Source organism: Aethina tumida, chromosome 5, assembly GCF_024364675.1.
Source record: "Aethina tumida isolate Nest 87 chromosome 5, icAetTumi1.1, whole genome shotgun sequence".
Classification (NCBI taxonomy): Eukaryota; Metazoa; Arthropoda; class Insecta; order Coleoptera; family Nitidulidae; genus Aethina; species Aethina tumida.
In genome coordinates this window covers 25,166,291-25,186,997 of record NC_065439.1, presented here as the reverse complement: position 1 = coordinate 25,186,997, position 20,707 = coordinate 25,166,291, and the positions used below count along the sequence as shown (strand labels likewise).

The 20,707-nt window shown below is 31.3% G+C and overlaps 4 protein-coding genes and 1 long non-coding RNA gene across 10 annotated transcripts in view; 4 read left to right on the top strand and 1 right to left on the bottom strand.

Annotated features, from left to right (window-relative positions):
• Positions 1–241: 241 nt before the first annotated feature.
• LOC126265649 (ABC transporter G family member 20-like) lies at positions 242–1,396 on the top strand. The gene is made up of 2 exons (XM_049967742.1): positions 242–396; positions 449–1,396. Exons 1-2 carry the CDS (start codon positions 327–329, stop codon positions 925–927), a joined length of 549 nt encoding a protein of 182 aa, XP_049823699.1. The 5' UTR covers positions 242–326; the 3' UTR covers positions 928–1,396.
• Positions 1,397–3,041: 1,645 nt separating this feature from the next.
• On the bottom strand, positions 3,042–4,150 carry LOC109600956 (retinol-binding protein pinta). Its single transcript, XM_020017153.2, has one exon. The coding sequence runs from the start codon at positions 3,958–3,960 to the stop codon at positions 3,106–3,108; it is 855 nt and encodes a 284-aa protein (XP_019872712.2). The 5' UTR covers positions 3,961–4,150; the 3' UTR covers positions 3,042–3,105.
• Positions 4,151–4,560: 410 nt separating this feature from the next.
• Positions 4,561–5,202, top strand: LOC126265650 (uncharacterized). Its single transcript, XR_007548146.1, has 2 exons — positions 4,561–4,953; positions 5,045–5,202. It is a non-coding gene; the product is annotated as an uncharacterized LOC126265650 (long non-coding RNA).
• Positions 5,203–7,448: 2,246 nt separating this feature from the next.
• Positions 7,449–14,172, top strand: LOC109600958 (uncharacterized). Of its 2 annotated transcripts, none has more exons than XM_020017156.2 (10): positions 7,449–7,537; positions 7,795–7,908; positions 7,970–8,055; positions 8,121–8,259; positions 9,425–10,079; positions 11,161–12,361; positions 12,417–12,494; positions 12,551–12,769; positions 12,989–13,134; positions 13,369–14,172. In XM_020017156.2, the coding sequence occupies exons 2-10, from the start codon at positions 7,855–7,857 to the stop codon at positions 13,476–13,478; spliced, it is 2,688 nt and encodes an 895-aa protein (XP_019872715.2). In that variant the 5' UTR covers positions 7,449–7,537; positions 7,795–7,854; the 3' UTR covers positions 13,479–14,172. The 2 variants fall into 2 exon arrangements, with proteins under 2 accessions (XP_019872715.2, XP_049823692.1); XM_049967735.1 differs by having other exon boundaries at positions 12,551–12,775.
• Positions 14,173–14,737: 565 nt separating this feature from the next.
• The window catches only part of LOC109605330 (restin homolog), a 34,871-nt gene continuing 28,901 nt past the window's right edge, over positions 14,738–20,707 (top strand). For all 5 annotated transcript variants that reach the window (XM_049968117.1, XM_049968115.1, XM_049968113.1 and 2 more), the window contains exons 1-2: positions 14,738–14,865; positions 16,817–17,174. In XM_049968117.1, coding sequence (XP_049824074.1) covers positions 16,865–17,174 — 310 coding nt within the window. In that variant the 5' untranslated portion in view covers positions 14,738–14,865; positions 16,817–16,864. The remainder of the gene's footprint in view (positions 14,866–16,816; positions 17,175–20,707) is intronic.

Below are 20,707 nucleotides of genomic sequence, written 5' to 3'. Positions count from 1 at the left end.
TCATTCTCATCTTGAGCGTCTTAATAAACGACAAATAATAAATTCCAGATCAGCAAATCGGTGTAATATTGCAAAGAGACGTGCAATTAGCTTTCCAAAATTTTACTAAAGATCTACTTAGGGATTGTGGTACAAACACAGGAGTGGCCGACATACCAATTTCGTTTAAAAATCCTATTTATGGCAATGAAAAACCTTACTTTAGGGACTTCGTGGCTCCAGGAATCATTCTGACGTAAGTATCTGTTTAATTCATCAATAACTTAACCTTCCACAACTTTATTCACACAAATTTTCGATTTCAAAGGGTGGTGTTCTTCCTGGCAATGGCCTTAACTTCCTCGGCATTGATAACGGAGCGGCACGAAGGGTTACTGGATCGAGTTTGGGTGGCAGGTAAGTCAAACAAACAAACACCAAACCACCTTGTACATGTCCGTTTGTTTAGGTGTCAACCCAGGTGAGATCCTCTTCTCTCACGTGGTGACCCAGTTCCTGGTCATGTTCGGCCAAACGGTGCTGCTCCTCATCGCCATGTTCTGGATCTTCGACCTGGAATGCAAGGGTGACATGTTCCTGGTCATATTTCTGTCAATGCTCCAAGGACTGAACGGAATGTGCTTCGGCTTCGTCATCTCCGCAGTCTGCGAATTGGAGAGGAACGCCATACAACTTTCTCTGGGTAGTTTCTATCCGACGCTTCTGCTCAGCGGCATATTGTGGCCGTTGGAGGGAATGCCGGCTGCTTTAATCAAAATGGCTGAACTGCTGCCTCTCACCATGGCCACGACGGCTTTGAGGTCGATAATGGCGAAAAACTGGTCCATCACCGAGCCAGTCGTTTATTACGGATTTATTTCTACGCTAGTTTGGATTTGTATTTTCTTGACGGTTAGTTTAGTACTTTTGAAAGCTAAACGGGGCTAGAGGCCTCCTTCACAAACTATATTCCTAACACTTTTACAATCAAATTTTAATTAAAGACAAAAACGACTGCGATTTTACTAAATGTAAGCGAGATTAGATTTTTTATTTCTCTTTTATTTTTGTATTGCTCAAACTTATTAATAATAAGAATGACTGCGACTAAAAGAACAATTAACAATTACACAACAAAATTAAGTAATTTTACTAATATGTATGTAGTTGACTGATTGCTCAGAGAAACAGCATGTGGGTTACCCCTTTGACTCTATGTAGTTGATGTAGTTGTGGATTAGGTTGAGGTTTGGTTGTTACCAATTGAAATACGTGCTACAGAAACAGGCTCTCTCTTATAAATACTTTTTTCCTTAATTAATTAGATTTTGTAGTTTGTGTAGTTAGTTTAGAAAATTGAAATTGTCTGTATATAAAACTGGTTTTACTGTATTTTAATAAAAGTTTTTAAATTATTTTTTATTGTTTAACTTCCTCCTTTTAACTAAATATAACTAACTAATAACAGATATTAAATGGCTTGTTATTAAAAATATATTTTTTTATATTAATATAGTTGAAACTAGTAATATAAAGTTTCGTACATAATTAAATAGAAGATATAGGTAATGTTTTGTAGTTCAACCTACAAACAGGGACACAAACAATCAAAAAATCTTAACCCATAAAGGGACATGAAGGATTATTGGATCGAGTTTGAGAGGCAGATAAATCAAATAAGTAAAAAACACACCACCTTTTATATTTCAGTTTGTTTAAGTGCAAATCTTGCTGAGAATTCTCCTACGTGATAATTTAGTTCCTGGTCATGTTCAGCCCAAAAGTTCTCCTCTACATAGGATTAGATATTCGACCTAAAATACTAGACTAACATGTTCCTAAGTAATATTACTAATATGTAGTTGAAATCAAGTATGCGGGTTAATTAACCCTTTGGCTCTATGTAGTCTATATAATTGTCGATTAGACTTAGAACAAGTTGTTACCAATTGAAACATATACTACAAAAACAGGCTCTTCTCAAATAGATTTGAGTTTGTGTAGTTAGTTTAGAATATTGAAATATATAAATAATATTGAAATTGTTTGTGTATACTATAGATATTTTTATAAAAGTTTTAATTTAATTTTATTGTTTAACTAATAAGAAATTTTAAATATCTTGTCAAATATAAAAAAACCAAAGCACTTTTTATATTTTCCTGTTAGTTTATGGGTAAACCATGATGAGATCCTCTTCCTTCACATAGTGACTAAGTTCTTGGTCACATTGAACCAAATAGTGGTGCTCCACATCATCATGATTTGGGTCTTCGACTTAGAATGCAAGAATGACATGTTCCTGATTAACCTTACTAATATGTAATAGACTGATACCTCAGAGAAACAGCATGTGAGTTAACCCTTTTATTCTTCCCATAATCAGATGATATAGTTTGTGTAGTTAGTTTAGAATAATGAACTTCTTTGTACATAAAAAGATTTTACTGTATTATAATAAAATTTTTATTTTCCTTATTTATTATTATTTACCATAACTTGCTGCTTCTAATTAAATATAACAGGCTAATAACAAATATTAAATGGCCTATCACTTTTAAAATTAATTAGAACGTGTTATTATTATAGAATTCATTTTTTTCTTAATTTATAAGTTATAAGCAATCACTTATATTGCATCTCAAAGTCAAAATTAATAGTATAGAAAGTTTCTTACTAAATGTGGTTGATTTCTAGTAATCTATTAAAAATCCACTCCATAATTAAATTGATGGTATAATTATATTTATTGTTCATCTCACAAGCAGTGGCGTACCACAGAGAATCACAACAAGACGTGTCATAAAGAGGTAAAAATCTCCTATTTAAAGTGTTGAATGAAAAAAATTCCACATTCACATGCGACAATTTTGTTGATGATTTAATTATTCAGTTTCATCACAACCTGAATGACACATTAATATGGAATAGATTTTAAAATCCCTGAAGGATTTATTCTTTAATAAATAATATATGATTTATCATTTATTAGACACTTTAGAGTGATATAAAAAAAATTATGGCATGTTTCATTGTTTGAAATCAGGCCCACTGTTATAATATTTAAATAAAAAAGACATTTATTAAAATAATAACATACAGTCACAATAAAATACGTTAAATAATTTATTCAGCCTTGTATTTCCCGTCCTCGACGAACCATTCGGTGTATTCAACCAATTTCTTTTCCCAATACTGTCTTAAATCAGCCAAGTCCTCCCCACATCCCCCATATTCCTCGGGCAGTATATTCTTATCGACGGACTTGTGAAGGTCTTCAAACCCCTTGAAGTGCACCTTCACTCGCCCCTTCAGCTTCTCCGACATAAACGATTTGAAAACGTTAAGCACCACGTTGATGTAAACGGGTGCGTTAACAAATTCGAGTTGCTTCGGCCTGCAGTGGTAATTCTGCCAGGCGAACACAGCTTTCTTGATAACTCTGGGCGGCAGCTGTCTGGCGTGAGCCAAACTGACGCCGGTCATATCGAAAATCGCCACGACTCCGTAGACGGAGGCGATTTCGCACTCCATACAGGCGACGTCCAGAATCATTTTTCCCACTTTGAAGACGTCGTCTTGCTTGTGCCGCCTCGGATCGTGCGCCGCTGTTTTGATGATAACAACCAGTTTGTTGTCGTGTAATTGCCTTAACGGTACGAACACTCCTAACCTAACTAGTTCTTGGAGTTCGGGCAGTGAAGGGTCTCGGTTCTCGAACCATTCCGGTCTGTCTCTTTTCATCGTGTAAAAATTCGTGATTTTCTGTTTGGTTTTGTCCAAATTGAATTTGCAGCCGCGCAGGAACGGCAGGATGTGCTCGTCTTCCGTTCTTGCGTTCAGGTGGCTGTTGTCTTGGATCCATTGCTTGATTGATTTCAAGGCGGCCTCGCGATTTTCCTCGGTTTCGTTCAGGTGTTCCTCGGCGAACTGTTTGGCTTTGTCGTCGAACGGGAACACGTACTTGTTGGCACCGGTCATGTTATTTGTCGCACAACTCTTACTACAATAACATTATGGAACAATGAATTCGTTTGGCCCACATTCGACTATGACTAACGTTGTAACGACAAGCACCCAACTATAAATAATTTATCTAACCAGGCATTGATAAGATTGTTCAATGTTTTTGACTTAATCAATTAGGCTAATTAACCCAAAATGTCAATTGTTCGTTGTGGAATTAGTTTATTAAGTACTAGGCAACTTAAAATGCATCAATATAAACTTTTATTCGGGGTTAATTGATGTTAATTAGATAATTCAGATTAAATGTTAATGAAGATCAATTTTATGGTTGAGTCAATAAGGTTCTGACGTATTTTTAATTAATAGAAATTACCTGCGCATCCAAATAATGAAAATAAACATACGTGAATAAATGTAAAAGTAATTTACATTTAATTTAAATTTAGAAAAACAAATTCATTCGTATTTTTATACTATTACTATTCAAACCAACAAAACCATGGCAAATTTCTAATTACAATACTTATTCTCATCAAAAATATGTATATATTGTATGTAAGTTTAATTAAACCTGTCAAATTAATATTCAATTGTTAAAATACTCTCTGTTAAATCTATAAAATTCCATCATAATTACAAATAAAATCTGGCTATATTTTTATTTAACAAATTAAACGGATGTATTTTTCAATTATAATTACAAATTATCCACGAACAAGGAACTTAGATAACACCTTAGATCATCAATACATAAATAAAAACTCGGCTCTTCTATAATGAAGCACATTAGATGCAATTTTCAACTAGTACACACAATGCAAGTCTTGTTTAAAAGTACATTTCTTTTAGTGTCTTTATTCGCAATTTGTGAAGGATTTGGCTTATTTACTTGTCGTGAACACACCTGTGATACCATAACATGTAAACCAAATCCCAAATGTGGTAAAAATCAAATCCTTGGTGACGGATTTTGTAAATGTTGCAAGGAATGTCATACCGTATTGAGTAAGTAATTAATTATTATAGTTTTTATTCTTTATAGTAATGTGTGGCTCACATAATCATAAAGTAACGTTTATTACCCCTGTAATTTTAGGTGAGGGTGCCAAATGCAGAAATTTGATGCTGATAGGTGGAACACCGCAATCAATTTATTGTGATCCCAGACAAAATTTAAAATGTAAAAATAATAAATGTGTTAAAATTAGAGGTTGCAAAAATCCCTTTATAAGATAAACAATTCTATAAAATAAAACTAAAATATACATTCAGGTGTTTCATTTCAAATAGTTCATAAGTTCAAAGTGGTAATATATTGAAGTTTTTGGGGTTAATTTAAAATTTAATTAAACTACAGAAGCATCAGTACAGATCTTTCTTCATACAACAAAAAGCACTATTAAATTAAAATTAATGTTATTATTATTTTTTTGTTATTTTAATTGGGTGACATTTATTTTCACTGCTCTCTGTGAATTTAAATCAACTATTTACTAACGATCCTTTACTTATTATAATTATTTCATCATTGAAAGATAACAGTGTATTATGGTTTGGTCATTCAACGTAACATTAATTCTATAAGAAATATGAAAAAAGCTATATTTGGGCTACTTACCCCGATGTTTTGTCTTGCTCGTCCCCATCTCCAAACATTAATCCTATAGAAAATATGGGTGATCAAGCTTGAAAACAAATTCGACACAAAAATTTTATATGTTTGAATAAACTAATCACAGCAAATAAAAAACTTGAAGGAATAGAGCTGTATATTCGAAATATATATATATATATATATATATATACAAAATGTTATTGTTAATTAAAATAATGCAAATTTAATCATTAAAAATTCCTTTCACAATTAAAGTTGATGTATTCCAGTTCAATTCTAAAAAATAGATGTAACATTTTATGGAATAAGAAAATAGTAGTTTTTATAATTCTGTATAAATAAACAATAGTAAATTAATATTATATATAATACAATTCACATTAAATAAAAGAGTTTTTATACTACTGTATACTGTTTTATTTTATTTTATATTACCAATAAATTTTTTTATTATGACTTTTTGAAGAAAATAAATAGGAAGGCATTTTGAAATTTATATTAATTCTCCATATCTAAATAATATTATTTTAATTAATTAAATATTTTCTTTGAAAAGTGTATATAAATAATTATAAAACAAGATTATATAGGTCTTCCTGTCATTGTCATTTAAATTATATTAAAAAAAAAAACAATTTAAAATAGATTATTAAGGCTGTTCATTGTATGTAACAATTATTTTATTAAAATTTATTGTTATGATCAAAATTTATGATTTTATGATATCATCAACATACCATAGATGTATGTAGAGTATTTTTAATTTGTTTAATTTCCTTGGTCACCTAACAAACAAGTGATTGGATTAATTAGAATAGTTGTTACCATTACTCAAAATGGATTGTTACTTTATGTGGTGCAATGTTTTGTGCTTTGGATTCATGGTGGAAAGCATAGTTAAGTGGTATGAAAAATTTTGTTCATCATCTTTCATCCAAATCTTTGTGGCAGTTGCATTGCATCTTTGCCATTTATGTTGCTTCATTTCATCTGTTGAATTTTTTAATTGTTGTTTGGCGAAAAGTTAGTGTGACCAGTAACTGGAACAATTGTTTGTTATGTTGGGAATGGGAAAAATTTTTTTAGAACAATTTTGACGAAACTATATGTATAGTGGCAGCAACGATTAGAGGATAGTTTTCTTCATAAGCAATTTGTCCAAGAACTGACTACAGATAAAAACCATCCACTGTTGAGGTATTAACAAAAACATTTAACGTTTTATCAACTCAACTTTTTGAACACTTGTAAAGGCAATTCTTTAGTGTCAAGTGTATAAAACATTTGATAAATTAAGAATCAGGTAACAATCAATATTTTATTTATTGGAACCGGAATTTGCAAATTTCTTTTCCTAATATCATTTACGCAAATTATGTGTAATGACTTTCTACTTAAAATAGTTTTGTGTCGCATAATGATTTCAAAGTAGTCATTTGGTTATTAAATAATTAAATTCTTAGCCCATTATAATTTGATTTTATCGTCTGTATTGCAACATTTTGTATAAAAAGGGGAAGTTTTTCCTAATAAAGTACCCCACAATAAGCCTCAATAAGTGTTAGCTCTAAATAAACAACAGGTAACTTGATAAATTGTAAAATTATTGAACCTTTATTCAAATTATACTGGCATACAGAAAAGGTTGCACAAATTTTACCTACGTAACAATTGTCACGAGCGCGGTTTCTTACCTGTAGTTATTAGCTGTGTCCTGCATACAAAACCCCATGCCAAAATATAAGCCACAAATTACAAGAATTTAAACAACCCCCAACAGCAACAGTTCTTCGCTTTTCGAACCACCGCGCCACCTGCCGCATCTCAAGCGCGCCACAGACAATCGATAAGAGCGATAGCTTTGTTACCATCCCTCGAGGCACGTTTTCTATTGGACGCACGCGCTGTTTAGGTGTTAAGAGGTAGTTGATTCACGTGTGACAATATTTGGTTTAGTTTCAAAATTTATGGAAAGTAAGTGTTTAACGTCGGCAAAATCATATATATTTTGTTAAATTATCCGTTGTCCGAGTTCCCCAAGAAAATCGTGACGCTACAGTGCGTAAATCGCACGATATTTGCATAAATATGTACACCTTCAAAACATAACCTATGCAAGCATGTTGTTGAATTAAATGGACTTTATTACGTAAATTTAACCGGTTTTACGCCCCGGACACGTCCCACGACAGTGAATTAAGGGTCCGAATGTAATATCTGGCCTGTTTCAGGTGGTGTTTGTTTGTGCGAATGATTAACCTTGTTTTTCGTGAGTGTTATTGACCGCCGCAATGGATTTGGGGTTATTCCGAGACGGCGAACGGTTTCCCACCTTCGATTCATTGGTAAGTAACACGTGTGTGCGTCGCACTTTCAGCGTTTTATGTTATCAATTTCGAATTGTAGGATTACGATTATGCGGGCGATTCGCACAGCCCTAACGGCATCGATAATGGTTCCAACAACTTTTGGGAACAAGACACGGAACTAGAGTAAGTTTTCCTGATGACTCACGTGGTTCTGAGAACTTTTGAATATACAACGTTTTTTTTCGCAGAATCAACGGAGATTTGGCGCTAATTCCGATGTCAAGCACATTGTATGAGTCTTTGAATTTATTAGATAATTCGCCAAACGTTAAAGATGATATGATGAGTAAAATAATGAATGACTGGCAACAGTTAATACACAATGAGGTATGTCTTGATCTTTACCACTGGCAGGATTATCAGTATCCATGCCCAGTGTCCCTGAAATTTGACATGTGCTCAACTTAACACAACTTAGGTCTATTGAGAGGAATATAATAATTTATTACTACCATATAAAATTAATAGGGTACAAAAAATACTAAAAAACTGGTCATACTTTTTTATTTGCTCTTTTTGTAAATGAAATACATGAAAATGTGCAACACATGTGTTACAGAAATATCAAAGTAAATTAATATATTTAAATCAATCTCGTTAAAATAATAGAATTATAAAAAAGAAATTTATCAGTTAAACGCCATTTTACCATCACCTTTCAAAGTTCAAAAATTCAACAAAGCAAGGTTTACACCAAATTTCATGATTTTACTACAAACATATCAAAGTACAAGAAAATAATTTTAACAGACTTAATTAAATAATGTTTAAAAAATAATACATTAATCATTGAGAAATATTAAAATTTCAAATATGAGGAAAATATTTTAATATAATCTCATTTGATTTCAATTTAAATAAACCTTGTACTTCTAAGAATATAAAATTAGTCAAGTTAATTATTGGGAAATATTAAAATTTATGCACACTTTACATAAGTACTAAAAAGAAAAGTTCCTTAAATTCGTCTTATATGATTTCTTCTTTAAATTAAATAATCTGTGTAGATTATTAATTAAATAATTTAAAATAATAATTATTGAGAAATAAAAATTTGCACACATATTATGAAAGTACAAGAATGGAATCTGATGATAATCTCGTCTGATTGTAATTTAAATTAATATAATCAGTGGTTGAGAAATATTAAAATATATACAGAAATTATAACAATAAAACCTTATTATAATTCATTGTATAACACTCAAAAGACAAAGACATTGAAAATTATTTTAAGGAATTGACCTTACTTATTTATAGTTCTCAAGTTTAGGAATAAATTATTTCAAAAAATCAATAAAACCTCGTTTCTAATTTGGTCATAATATGAAGCAAATAAAAATTGAAACAATTTAATTTCGCATAATAATTTCCGGAAGGAAATTATCGATTTCTTCCGATTCCTCGTGTTATTTATGATACAGATGCCTCTCACTAGTCGTAAGACATTGTTAAGCATGAAGAAAAGTACTAAATGCCGTCCTACTTATAGAACGGGGAGGAGTTCACGCTCGACGACGCCATGAGCGAAGTCGCCGGCGAACAGGCCGCGATACTGGCCTACGCCGAGAGCGCCCTGAACATGCCGGAACCGTCAAATTTCGATATCGCCAATTACATCGACGACACGTTGCCGCCGCCACCTTCCCCGGTCGAAACACCGTCCTCGGCCGGTTTTGAAACCAAACAGAATGTTGCACAGAGAAAACTCGGTATAGGCGTGAAAAAAATTGACATGAAAGCCCAGCGTTACATTGTCGAGGAGGACAATGAGGGCGAGGACGACGTTGATGTTGAGACTGTGTCCGAGTGTGGTGGAAACGTTCCAGTTTTGGAAGCCGGAGATTTGAACAGCCTCCTGGAACAGTTCGAAGCCACCGAATTGCCGGACATGTCCATCAATTTGTTGGACACCAGCATCACGTCGATCGACGAGAGTCACTTAGATAATTTAGATTTAGATAGTCTCAGTCTTCTACCAGAGTCACTTGTGACAAATGAACAAACTCCAGCTAATGATGTGTACACTGTTAAGCAGATTAATCCGGAAGACTTTCTGCAGAGTGATCCAATAGATTTAAATAAAGATGTAAATAATGTAGAAACTAAACCCAAATTGAATGTAGAAGCGATTAAAAAGGAAAAAGGTGAGTTTTCGTTTTTTGGTGTATAAGTTTTGCCAGCTTTCGTTAGTGATATTCTTTTTAATCTCATAGAAATATCACCTCCATAATGCTGGGAAATAAATTTATAAAGCACAAAGTTTAAGCTCAAGTCTCTTGCTTAAACATATACAAGTTTTATTATACAACTTAAATATAAGTATATAACAGGATTTCTATTAATTTTATATACAGGGTAATTCACATTCACTCACATTTGAATGATTTGAAATTTTTATAGTACTTAACTTAAACTACTTGTGTACAACACTCTGTATAATATTTGGAAATATTAATTATGTCTCCTTATAAGATGGTCCTAGGTTAACATATATACCAAAAATTAACTTTCCAGAATTAAAATTGGTGGCTTTACAGACATTTTAGTTATGTCATCATCAAAAAGATTACTTTTATTACAGAACATGGTACAGACACTTTATTTGCAATTTCATGTAGAATTTAAAAATCAAAAAATACAGTATTTTATTGAAAATAACAAAGTTAATGTCAATTCTGGCAAAACCGGAAATGAAATTTTGTTGAAAATACATTAGAAAAGTGGTTCAAGTCAAGATATAATTGCTATAGAAATTTTAAATCAGTTTCTTTTTCCATCCTCCATAAACTTCTAATGAATATTTTAGGTGAATCACCCTGTATCTGTTAAGAAATATATTTGCACATCTCTAAAAATAGAATGTTACATTTTAATATTATATAAGACATATATTAGTTTCAATGTATTCTTGAAGTGCCCCACTTTCCTAAAAACCAGGTTAATATGATGATTTATTTTTAAAATTGTAAAATGTAGTGGACTGTGAGTCTGTTTTAACAGAGGGGTTAGTTACATTCAGTTGTTTTACATGCCTTAGAAGTAATTGCTGTTTTCAAGCTATTGAAAAGGTTTTATCTTTTTATTTATCTAAGAATAATTTAATATTTACTTTTATAATCAGTTGTTAGATGATCTGTGGATATTTGTTATCAGATATGTAAGATTATCACATCACAAAATACCCAAAAATTATATAATTATAATATGTAATTCAATAAATTCCAGAAACACCTCAAAAAGCAATCTCACAAGACATTAAACCAGAACTGCCTAAACCAGAACTAACACCTACTCCCATTAATAAATCTTCAACTACCTCTTCATCGGACAACAACAAGAATACCGCTATTCTAGATCAGTTGCCCAAAGAATTAATTGATAGAATAAAGGAATCTGGCAAACGGAAACCGATATCGGTGATTCCCCCGATGCCTAGTAGAAAAAGGGGTGCTAGATGCCACGATGCAGGAGCTCCACAAAGAGTACTGAAAGTTCCTGAACAGACGCCGGACACGGTCAAGCTAGATCACGACTATTGCACCGTCCAAACCGGATATTCCAAGTACCCCAAGAAAGATTCAGGCTTCGAGAGTTCGGAGGAAGACGACAACATCAAACGTCAGCCAATCGTGAAGAACACGGACGGCAAACTGATGGTGTCGCTGCTGAAAGTAAACACCATACACGACACGTCCAAAAAGAAAAAGCTGAATCTGGAAGAGTACAAAAAGCGTAGGATAGGGGTGTTGCGTGCGAAGGCATCTTCCACCCAGACCAGTTCGCCGATGAGCAGCAACTGCGGCTCGCCGACACCCGAAGATCAAACTCTCAAAGTCAAGAAACACCAAGAGAAATTGATGCGCATGGCCAAGGAGGTACTGACGGCTGCTCCCAAATCAGAAACTCCTTCCGCCACGCCCGCCAAGAACACAGCAACAGCACCTGAACCAATACAAATTGAAAAAGTAATTGTTCCACCGGACATGGTCAGAAAAACTGTAGTCAGCATTGGTGTGAACACAGACTTCGTTACCATAGATGAAGACTTCAAAAAGGGCCAGAAGGACCCCCTCGCTCCCGTTCACCAGCTCGAGGAGATCAAGCCCTTGTTAGAAAAAGTCAGCGGACAAATCGGCAGAAATTCGCTCATAACTTCAGTCATCGAAAACATCCCAAAAGTCATAACTAAATCTACAACTGAAACAGCTACTTCCGCCAACGATAGGTTGGCCGATCACGGAGAAGACAAAACAATCATCTACCTCCCCAAAAATAGGAATTCAGTAAAGACAGTCTCGACGGAAGTTCAGACTAACATTTCGTTGTTAACAGAGAACAAACAAAGACGTTACAGAAGGAGGAATTCGTCCTGCTCATCGAGCAGTTCAGAGTCATCCCCGGACCGTAAAAACTCACGTTTCAATAGGTTAGTGGTTGTGATTTCAAACGGGAATCTTTATTCATGCCTTTGGGTGTTACAGGAAAAGAAAAGTGTCCACGTCCTCCATTTATTCGGTGTCTTCCGACTCAGGCTCGTCTTCCTATTCATATTCTTCGAGGTGCGTTTTGTTAATACCCTTAAATTTACTTGAATAATGTTTTAATATTGGTTTAGATCTTCGTCAAGATCAAGATCCAGATCGCGCTCCAACACGCCGCCAAGAACCAAGCGGAAAACGCGTAAAGTCGACGAGGAACATCTGAAAGAAGTTGAAGAGAGACGTGTCATATATGTGGGTCGCATTGCCTCCTCCACCACCAAGGAGGATTTAAGGAAACGTTTCTCAAAATTCGGTCCCATAACCAACGTCAGCCTCCATTTCCGGGATCATGGGTACTTGTAAATGTCTTTTTATTTAATTCAATTTGATGAGTGATGCGTTTGGCTATCAGTATCAATTGAATTTCATAACAAGCTCTTCATTTTTATTTCTCCATTATTAATTTTGTGCTAATACGAGCATAGTGAAAATTGTGCTCAGTGTTCAATTGAACTGTAGCTCTCGCTCTTATAAACTTTATAGTATTTGTTATTTGTAATTTATTATTTTAGGGATAATTATGGATTTGTCACATTTAAAAATAAATATGATGCATATGAAGCCCTAGAACATGGAAACGACGATCCGTACCTCCCCAAATATGATCTTAGTTTTGGAGGAAGGAGAATATTCTGTCAGACTTCATATTCTGATTTAGGTAAATATTTTATTGCAATTGTATTGTTTTACATCCAGTGATCGTTAGTGGTATTCTTTTATGAACCATGGAAATATCACCTCCAAAACACTGGAAAATTAAGCAATGAAACTATTCCTAAATTATCTTAAATAGATAACTTTCATTTGTTTCATTATACAAGAATTTGTTTATTAAATTGTTAGTACACTTTATAGAAATCACAAATCTTCAAGGAAATTGTTTGTGTTTCAGATAACATGAGGGATGAAATGACTTATCCAACAGCAACACGGGTAGCAGATAACTCATTTGACATGCTCTTAAAGCAAGCTCAAGAAAAGATACGTAAACGTAAAGCTTGACACATGTTTAAAATTTTCAGTCACTTGTTTAGACCAATTTTTTGCATTTTGTTCAATTACCACCACATGTTTCCTATAATTAATTAGAATTTCATGTTTCCGTTATTTATTAATTAGGTTTAAATTCATAACATAACGAGAACTACATGACAAATAGTAATTTTATATAATAGTGTTACAAAGTTATCTGAACATACTTCATTGTGTGATTTATATTTTTATTGTTTTCCCGTTTAAGGGCTGTGTCTTTTGTATTATGAGCAATTTGATTTTTATTTTATAGCCTGACTGATGCTAACAAGTTAGTTAATTGTTTTTCGTATACGTTACGGATATTTATATTATTTTTTTTTAATTAATCTGTGAACACAACAATGCTACGATTGTCGGAAAAACTATTACTTAAGATATATATTGGTGGTTGTTTTAAAGTTTGTATAAAAATATTAATCACTACTGTATACAACGTACGTATATAATCTAGTGACTGGTGCTTATGTTGCTGAAAGACAACAACGTCGTTCCTATGAAGTATTTTCTAAAGTTATAGCTTTACTTTATAGTAATAACTACCTCTTTTTTTATTACTTTTTACAGAGAATTTTTACAAGTAATAGTTTTTCAAATAGCATATCCTTATTTAATTTTTTTTGTTATGGATATTTTGCTATATAAAAATAAAGTGTAAATTATATTCAAGTGTATCATTTTAACACATTCATATAATTTAGAAAGCTGTTGCTCTAGCAAAAAAGAAACATGCACAATTTAAACAAAGATACATCACCAAATTTTGGGAGAAATTAATAAAATAAAAACAGTGTTAACTGATACTTTTGTTTGTTTCAATCAGCTTTCCCTTCCTTTAGGAAAGTTGTGCACTCTCCTTGGCATGCCCAAAATAAATAAATAATTTATTGATTTACTCACCATTCTTATCTGAGAGCATTAGCAAGTCCCTCTAAATTTTGAGGTTGGTTGGAGTTTACTGCATCTGTAATATTATTTTAATTTTGTCTATTAAATATATAAAAACAAATAAATTTTATATACTGAATCTAGAAAAATAATATTTTGTATATAGTAAGTTGCATCTATTATCTTTGTATAATTTAGATAATTATATCTATAACCTCCACTGACATAAAAAACATTTATACAAATAATCTTCGTTAAATTAAAATATTACTTTCGTTTGAGAACGAAATCTATTTCACATTCCTCCAATATCAAAATTTGGGCGCCAGATGTCGCACACATATCCGTCAAAAATTGGCGCTTGTGCTGACAAACAGCTGTTTACGTATTAAATTCATCACGTTTAACGTGAATATTTGTTGTGTTTAAATGTGTGCGTGTGTTTAATTTATATAACAATTTTCTTCCTGTAAGTGTACTCATTTTTTTCATTACATAAATTAAATCTTTTGTGTGCCCAAGCTTTAATTCAGCCCGTTTGTGCGTAGAAGTAATTAAACCGTAATAAAACTGTTATTTATGGTTATTTTTAATTGGAGCTGCCCGTTAAACGTAGGTCCAAGCTAATTTGCTGCGCGTTGCCTTTGTTTGTTTTTAAAATTGCTAATTTAAGATTTAACATAATTTTTTTATGTTAAGTAAGGTTAGGATTTTAAACAGGTAGCACACCTTTTATGGATAATGTAAATAAACACGTGTAATATTAATTCATATCGGTTTAATGATTCGGTATATATTGTTATATTGGAGTAGATCTTAACTTAAGTCGGAAAATGAGGATAAACAATATTGGATTAGTCATTTTTATTTAAATTTGACCTATGGTATTTTCCAATTGGAGTCGTCTCACCGTCTTATGTCATCGTTCCAACTCATTTATTACAAACAATATTCGTCATTTCAATAAGTTCCTTTCCGGTTTAATTTTCAGAAATCTCCCCAATCATAATTTGATGTTTCAGTATTTCGCAAACTGTCATTGGAATAGCTCCAATATTATTTCGCATTGGTGTTTATAAATAGAAAAATCCAGTAGGAACGTTACGATTTTCGGCAAATTAGTGATTTATTTTTATATGTGTGATTAATATTATTGGAATGAGGTACGATTATAACCTGATATGCTAATTGGGGGTCTTTGAAAGTAAATTCCTTGAATAAAAACGTCCATACCTGAAATTTGTCGGTTACAACGACTGTTTTACAATCCCTGTATAATACAGGTTAAGGGTGAGTAGACTACCCTTCTCTGTTTCACAGATATTTAAATAAAATGTGGCTAAAATTATCAGAAATAATAATGTGGTTCATAAATACATTTAAGGCACTATGTCTGGAGAAATAAATACAAACACGTTTTTTTATTTAAGCTGAAAGGGATGTATAATTAGGTAACATAAAAACATACAAAAAAATAAACAATTTCTGAAAAAATAAAATTTTACGGTTATCAGAAAGTATAATATGTAATACAGTTATTTATTATTTTTCTAAGCTGAAAGAAAATGTCTCCTTATATTATCTAAAACATTGAAAAAAAAATAAATCCCGAAAGTCTTAAATTTTCATGATTATGAAAAATGTTGTGTGCAGTTAAAAAGTTAAATGCTGCTAAAAATCAAACGAAAAGAAGTAGACAGTAATTTGTCCTATTAAGACAAATAAATGTAATGGTTAAATTAAAATAAATACATTTGTTATTTGTTTATTTATTTAAGCTGAAAGTTATGAATTAAATTACTTAAAATACAAAATAATAAACAATTTCTGGAAACCTAAAATTATATGTTTATGAGAAAGTATAGAATCTAACACAGTTATTTTTTATTTCCTTAAGCTTAAGAGGATTACTGATGATGTTATCCAAAAACATATATTTTGATCTAACTAGACAAAGAAAATTGGTGGTTAAAAATAAAATAAATCAATTTATATTTATTGAGTTTAAACTAAAATATTTGAATTAGATTACTTAAAATGCAAAATAATAAACAATTTCTGGAAAGAATTAAGTAGTAATTAGTAGAAGTAATCAATTAATAATGAAGCTTCCTTTGAGTCTCTAATAGGACATAAGAAGAAGCTGATTGTTTCTTTCTATTGGTTGAAGAAGCTTATCTTTAAGCAAGATTTTTATTTAGAAATAGTTGGTAGTTGCATTGATTTATTAATAAATTGAAATTTGTACAGTAATTGAACCAACCTCTATCGATAATTGGTCTTAGAGCTGTTTACCTGAGGCAGAAGAAATTCGACTTGTCGAAGGTTGTGCCAAATATTTACTCCGAATTATGAAAATTTCAAGTTATCAAAGTTTAGCTGTATATAATAATTATTAAAGAGCATTTGTATTGTTGCAGGAATTCCCCCAATCGCTTATATATGTTTTAAAATATAAACCTAACGCGATGAGTGATCCGGTGCCCGAATCGACGCCCCAATCCGCCGACAATAACGCCAAAGAAGTGCCAAGCGATGTGATAAAAACCGACGACGGGTCGGAACAAGTGCCTGGCGCGTCCGGGGAACTACCCCGTGGCGCCGACGATGTGCCCAAAGTGTCGAACAGTTTGAGCGCGAGTGTCACCTCCCTGGACAGTGTCGGGACCACGTCGTCCGTCAAGAGCTTCAAGTCGGGCATCAGGCCGCCCAGCTCCCGGATAGGGAGGCTGTGCGGCGGCACGCACAAACCTGCAGTACCCACAACCCCAACGAAAAGTGAGTAAAAGTTATTGCATTTTTTTACTTAATTTTGGAATTGAGAGTTTTCGTTTGAATCGTGAAAAATTAATTTTTGATTGATTTTAGTCATGATTTTATATTTTCATAGAACTGTAGTTTGTTCTTGTGTAGTCAAAAATTGTTTTTATTTGACAAAAAATAACCTATTTATTAACTAATTTGTGTAGTAAAATACCAAATGAGTCAAAAAACTTTGTTGACAAGAGTTGGAGCTTGTGGAATCTTCGAAAATTATTAATTAAAATATTCTTTATCGATGTTTTCAATAAATTATTCAGAAAACTTAAACCTTTAATAACTTTTTATTGTGCACAACCTTATATGTCTTTAGGAAACCCTTTGATTGATTCCCTATACCTAAAATTAATAATTTTAGAGAAATTTAGCAGTTGTTAAAATTGATACTTTTTAATCTAATCTTTGGACACCACTTGTTTCTGTAATTCATGGGTCATATGAACAGATATAAAATTGTTACTCAGCAAACTTTCATTTACTTGTTAGGTTTGTGAACTGGCCAATGCATTTATGAAGAAAATTATTAAAGATTGATTTATATTTTTTAGGAGACTATGGCAAATATGTTTGTTGGTCAACAGTATGAAAATTAACAGGAAAAATGAAAAATTTTCTTTATAAGATCAGGGTCTAATGATGGATTGATAATTAATTCATAAAACCAACATAATTTAGTTCCATCAAAATATAAAATCATGACCAGAATGTACCAGCTTATTTAAAATAGTCAATCATAACTTAATAAAGCGATTAGTATTCTTTACAAGCAATTCTAATGAGTTTTTTTGATTAAACTCACTTTATTTGAATGGAATTTCAATAAAACTGCATTTTATACAATTAATTTATTCAGTGACATGATTTCATTTTATTTTCACATTTTTCCGTTCACTCTCTTTTTGAATTTTGATGATAGTTTCGACGTTTTCGTATGCGAAATTAATACGTCGTGATATGAATAAATCTATTCGAACAGATGTTCCTGATTTATTATATTTACGTGCACGTTTTAATATATTGTTTTCGGAACACCTTTTAATACAATAAAAAATGGTTTTTGTCTAAGCCAATTTGTCAGCGGTTTACCGGTTTATTGATAAGATGATACGTGCAATAAATATTAGATTTAGGTGTTTTTTTATGTATTTTATTATACCATTTTCTGCATGTGATGTTTACGAATTGTTCGGTGATACAGCTTGTAGGTGTATTGTGTCTGAAAATAAGGTAAGTACGTTTTTATAGCAGTCTTAATTGAAACGTAGATAATGCGTAGGTTACCCATTAAAAACGTGAGTTGGTGACGTATTTTGATGAATTTTGTGACTGCTCAAAAATTTGTTGTAAAATTTTATTTATTTTTGACTAATTTTGATAAATTTTATCTCTACCAAAAATATATTTTATATAATTTTATGGTTTCCATACGATAACATGTGCATTTGAAAGAAAATTTGTTATTAAAATAAAAATTAATAAAAATTGTAAAATATGTGATAACTTTTTTCGACATATGTTGAGGAAAACCTTCACAAGGTTAGTTATTATTATAAATGATCCAACGACATGAATAGAATTTGAATTTAAAATGTTTAAAAAATTATTTTAAAGAAGACATTATCTCTGTGGGTGACAGGAGCGTAGGAAATGGGAAATAAAAATGTTGTCGTCGTAGCTGTAAAACAACACTTAGATAAAACTACAGTTGTAACATGATTTACTATTTCGTATTTAAAAATTCCCTATTTTTTGTTTTGATAAAACTAAATTTGGGTGGGCAAAACAACAAGTAATAATAAATGTGTCATTTAAGCATAATAACAACATTATTATATTAAGTCATTATGTGATTTTATTTCCAGGCAATTTAACTTCCTTACAATAACAATTTATACGTCAAATTTATTTATACTTTTCAAGCACACAATTTTAAGTGTTGTGTTTATGCAACAGGAATTAAATTAAAAATTTAATTAAGGCTGTTTCACCACAAGGAAGGTGACCAAGTTAATTTCGGAGAAAGCCGATTTAGACTAAGTGAAAAAAGCAATTACTTATCGTTTAATAAAACGATTAATCAGCCCAGTAATAAGTATTAACATTTATTCAAAAAAAAAAATCGCAAATTACTTTTTTTATTCTTATGTTTATGTATATGGAATGAATTCGAAAAATACAACACGATAATCACGTGTAACCGTGGGTGTTTATCAGTGTAAAAAATTAACTAGCCGACTTAGCAACAGGTGTGAATATGAAATTATTCTTTTATTTGTTTATTCGCCCACAAAAGTGGAAACCAGTGTTTTTTCGAGATGGTTCTTTCAGTATGGATATTTTTTATCTCATTGACATGGTTCACATACTTATTTTGCTACTATCGATTTAGAAAATATGCAAATTTTATTAAAAAAATATATTTAGTCCATTTTTACAATTTTGGTGTCCCTCAAAAAATTTGAAAACATGCTGAGATTTTAAATATTAAAATTATATGGAAGTTCGTTAAAGTTACAGGAAACTGAAAACACTGATTTTATTTTTAAGTTTCTTAATTTATCAGAAAAATAAATTTTTTAGTCTAATTTGCCAGTTAAGAGTAGATTTAAAATATTTTATTCTTAATTAGTTTAATATTTATTATATTTTTAATTAAATCCTTTTGCTGTATCTTTAAAAATAAAGTGATTGTAACGCTTTACTAAATAAATTTTATTAAAAAGAAATATTTAGACCGTTTTTACAATTTTGGTATCACTGAGAAATTTTAAAACATGCTGAAATTTTAAATATTAAAATTATATAGAAGTTACAGTATGTCTAAAACAACTGAAAATAGGTTTCTAAGAGGACCGTGACCGAACATGACTAATTTACCAGTTGAGACTAGATTTAAAATATTTAAATTTTTTTAACATTTACCGTATTATATAGTATGTCTGAAGAATTAAAAAAGCATAAAGTAAAATGCTTTGAGATGTTATATTATATTATAATTATATAGAAATTTGTTGACAATTTCTTAAATATTTCTTTATATCTAATAAAACTGTTAAAAGTGAGATATTACTAATCACTGAATCTGAAAAACTGAAAATATGTATAGGTTTCTAAGACGACCACCAGATGGCCAACCTCGATTAACTTAACAAATAAATTATCAGATATACGTATAAAAAAACTATAAAAAATTTAAACACACACTGTAAAATAAAACAACAAAATTGTAATTTACATATATATATATATATATATATATATATATATATATATATATATATATATATATATATATATATGCAGTATTTATAAATTTTTACTTAGACATTTTAAAAGCATTTTAAAAGCATGTCATATTTTTCAGACACTTAAAACTTATTAATGAATAATAGATCTATTGTGTATAACAAATTATAAAATTTGTTGTGGACAAGTCACTGTTGTTACCACGTAAAAAAGATTTATGGAAAAACTATTTTACATAAATTAAT

What these genes read in the sequence shown, in the direction of transcription:
- LOC109600958 (XM_049967735.1), top strand. Translation starts at nt 7,855, where the DNA reads ATGGATTTGGGGTTATTCCGAGACGGCGAACGGTTTCCCACCTTCGAT. An exon ending in TTCCCACCTTCGATTCATTG is followed by an intron (nt 7,909 to 7,969) that starts GTAAGTAACACG and finishes TTCGAATTGTAG; the next exon opens with GATTACGATTATGCGGGCGA. An exon ending in GACTTCATATTCTGATTTAG is followed by an intron (nt 13,135 to 13,368) that starts GTAAATATTTTA and finishes TTTGTGTTTCAG; the next exon opens with ATAACATGAGGGATGAAATG.
- LOC126265649 (XM_049967742.1), top strand. Translation starts at nt 327, where the DNA reads ATGGCCTTAACTTCCTCGGCATTGATAACGGAGCGGCACGAAGGGTTA. An exon ending in GGATCGAGTTTGGGTGGCAG is followed by an intron (nt 397 to 448) that starts GTAAGTCAAACA and finishes CCGTTTGTTTAG; the next exon opens with GTGTCAACCCAGGTGAGATC.
- LOC109600956 (XM_020017153.2), bottom strand. Translation starts at nt 3,960, where the DNA reads ATGACCGGTGCCAACAAGTACGTGTTCCCGTTCGACGACAAAGCCAAA.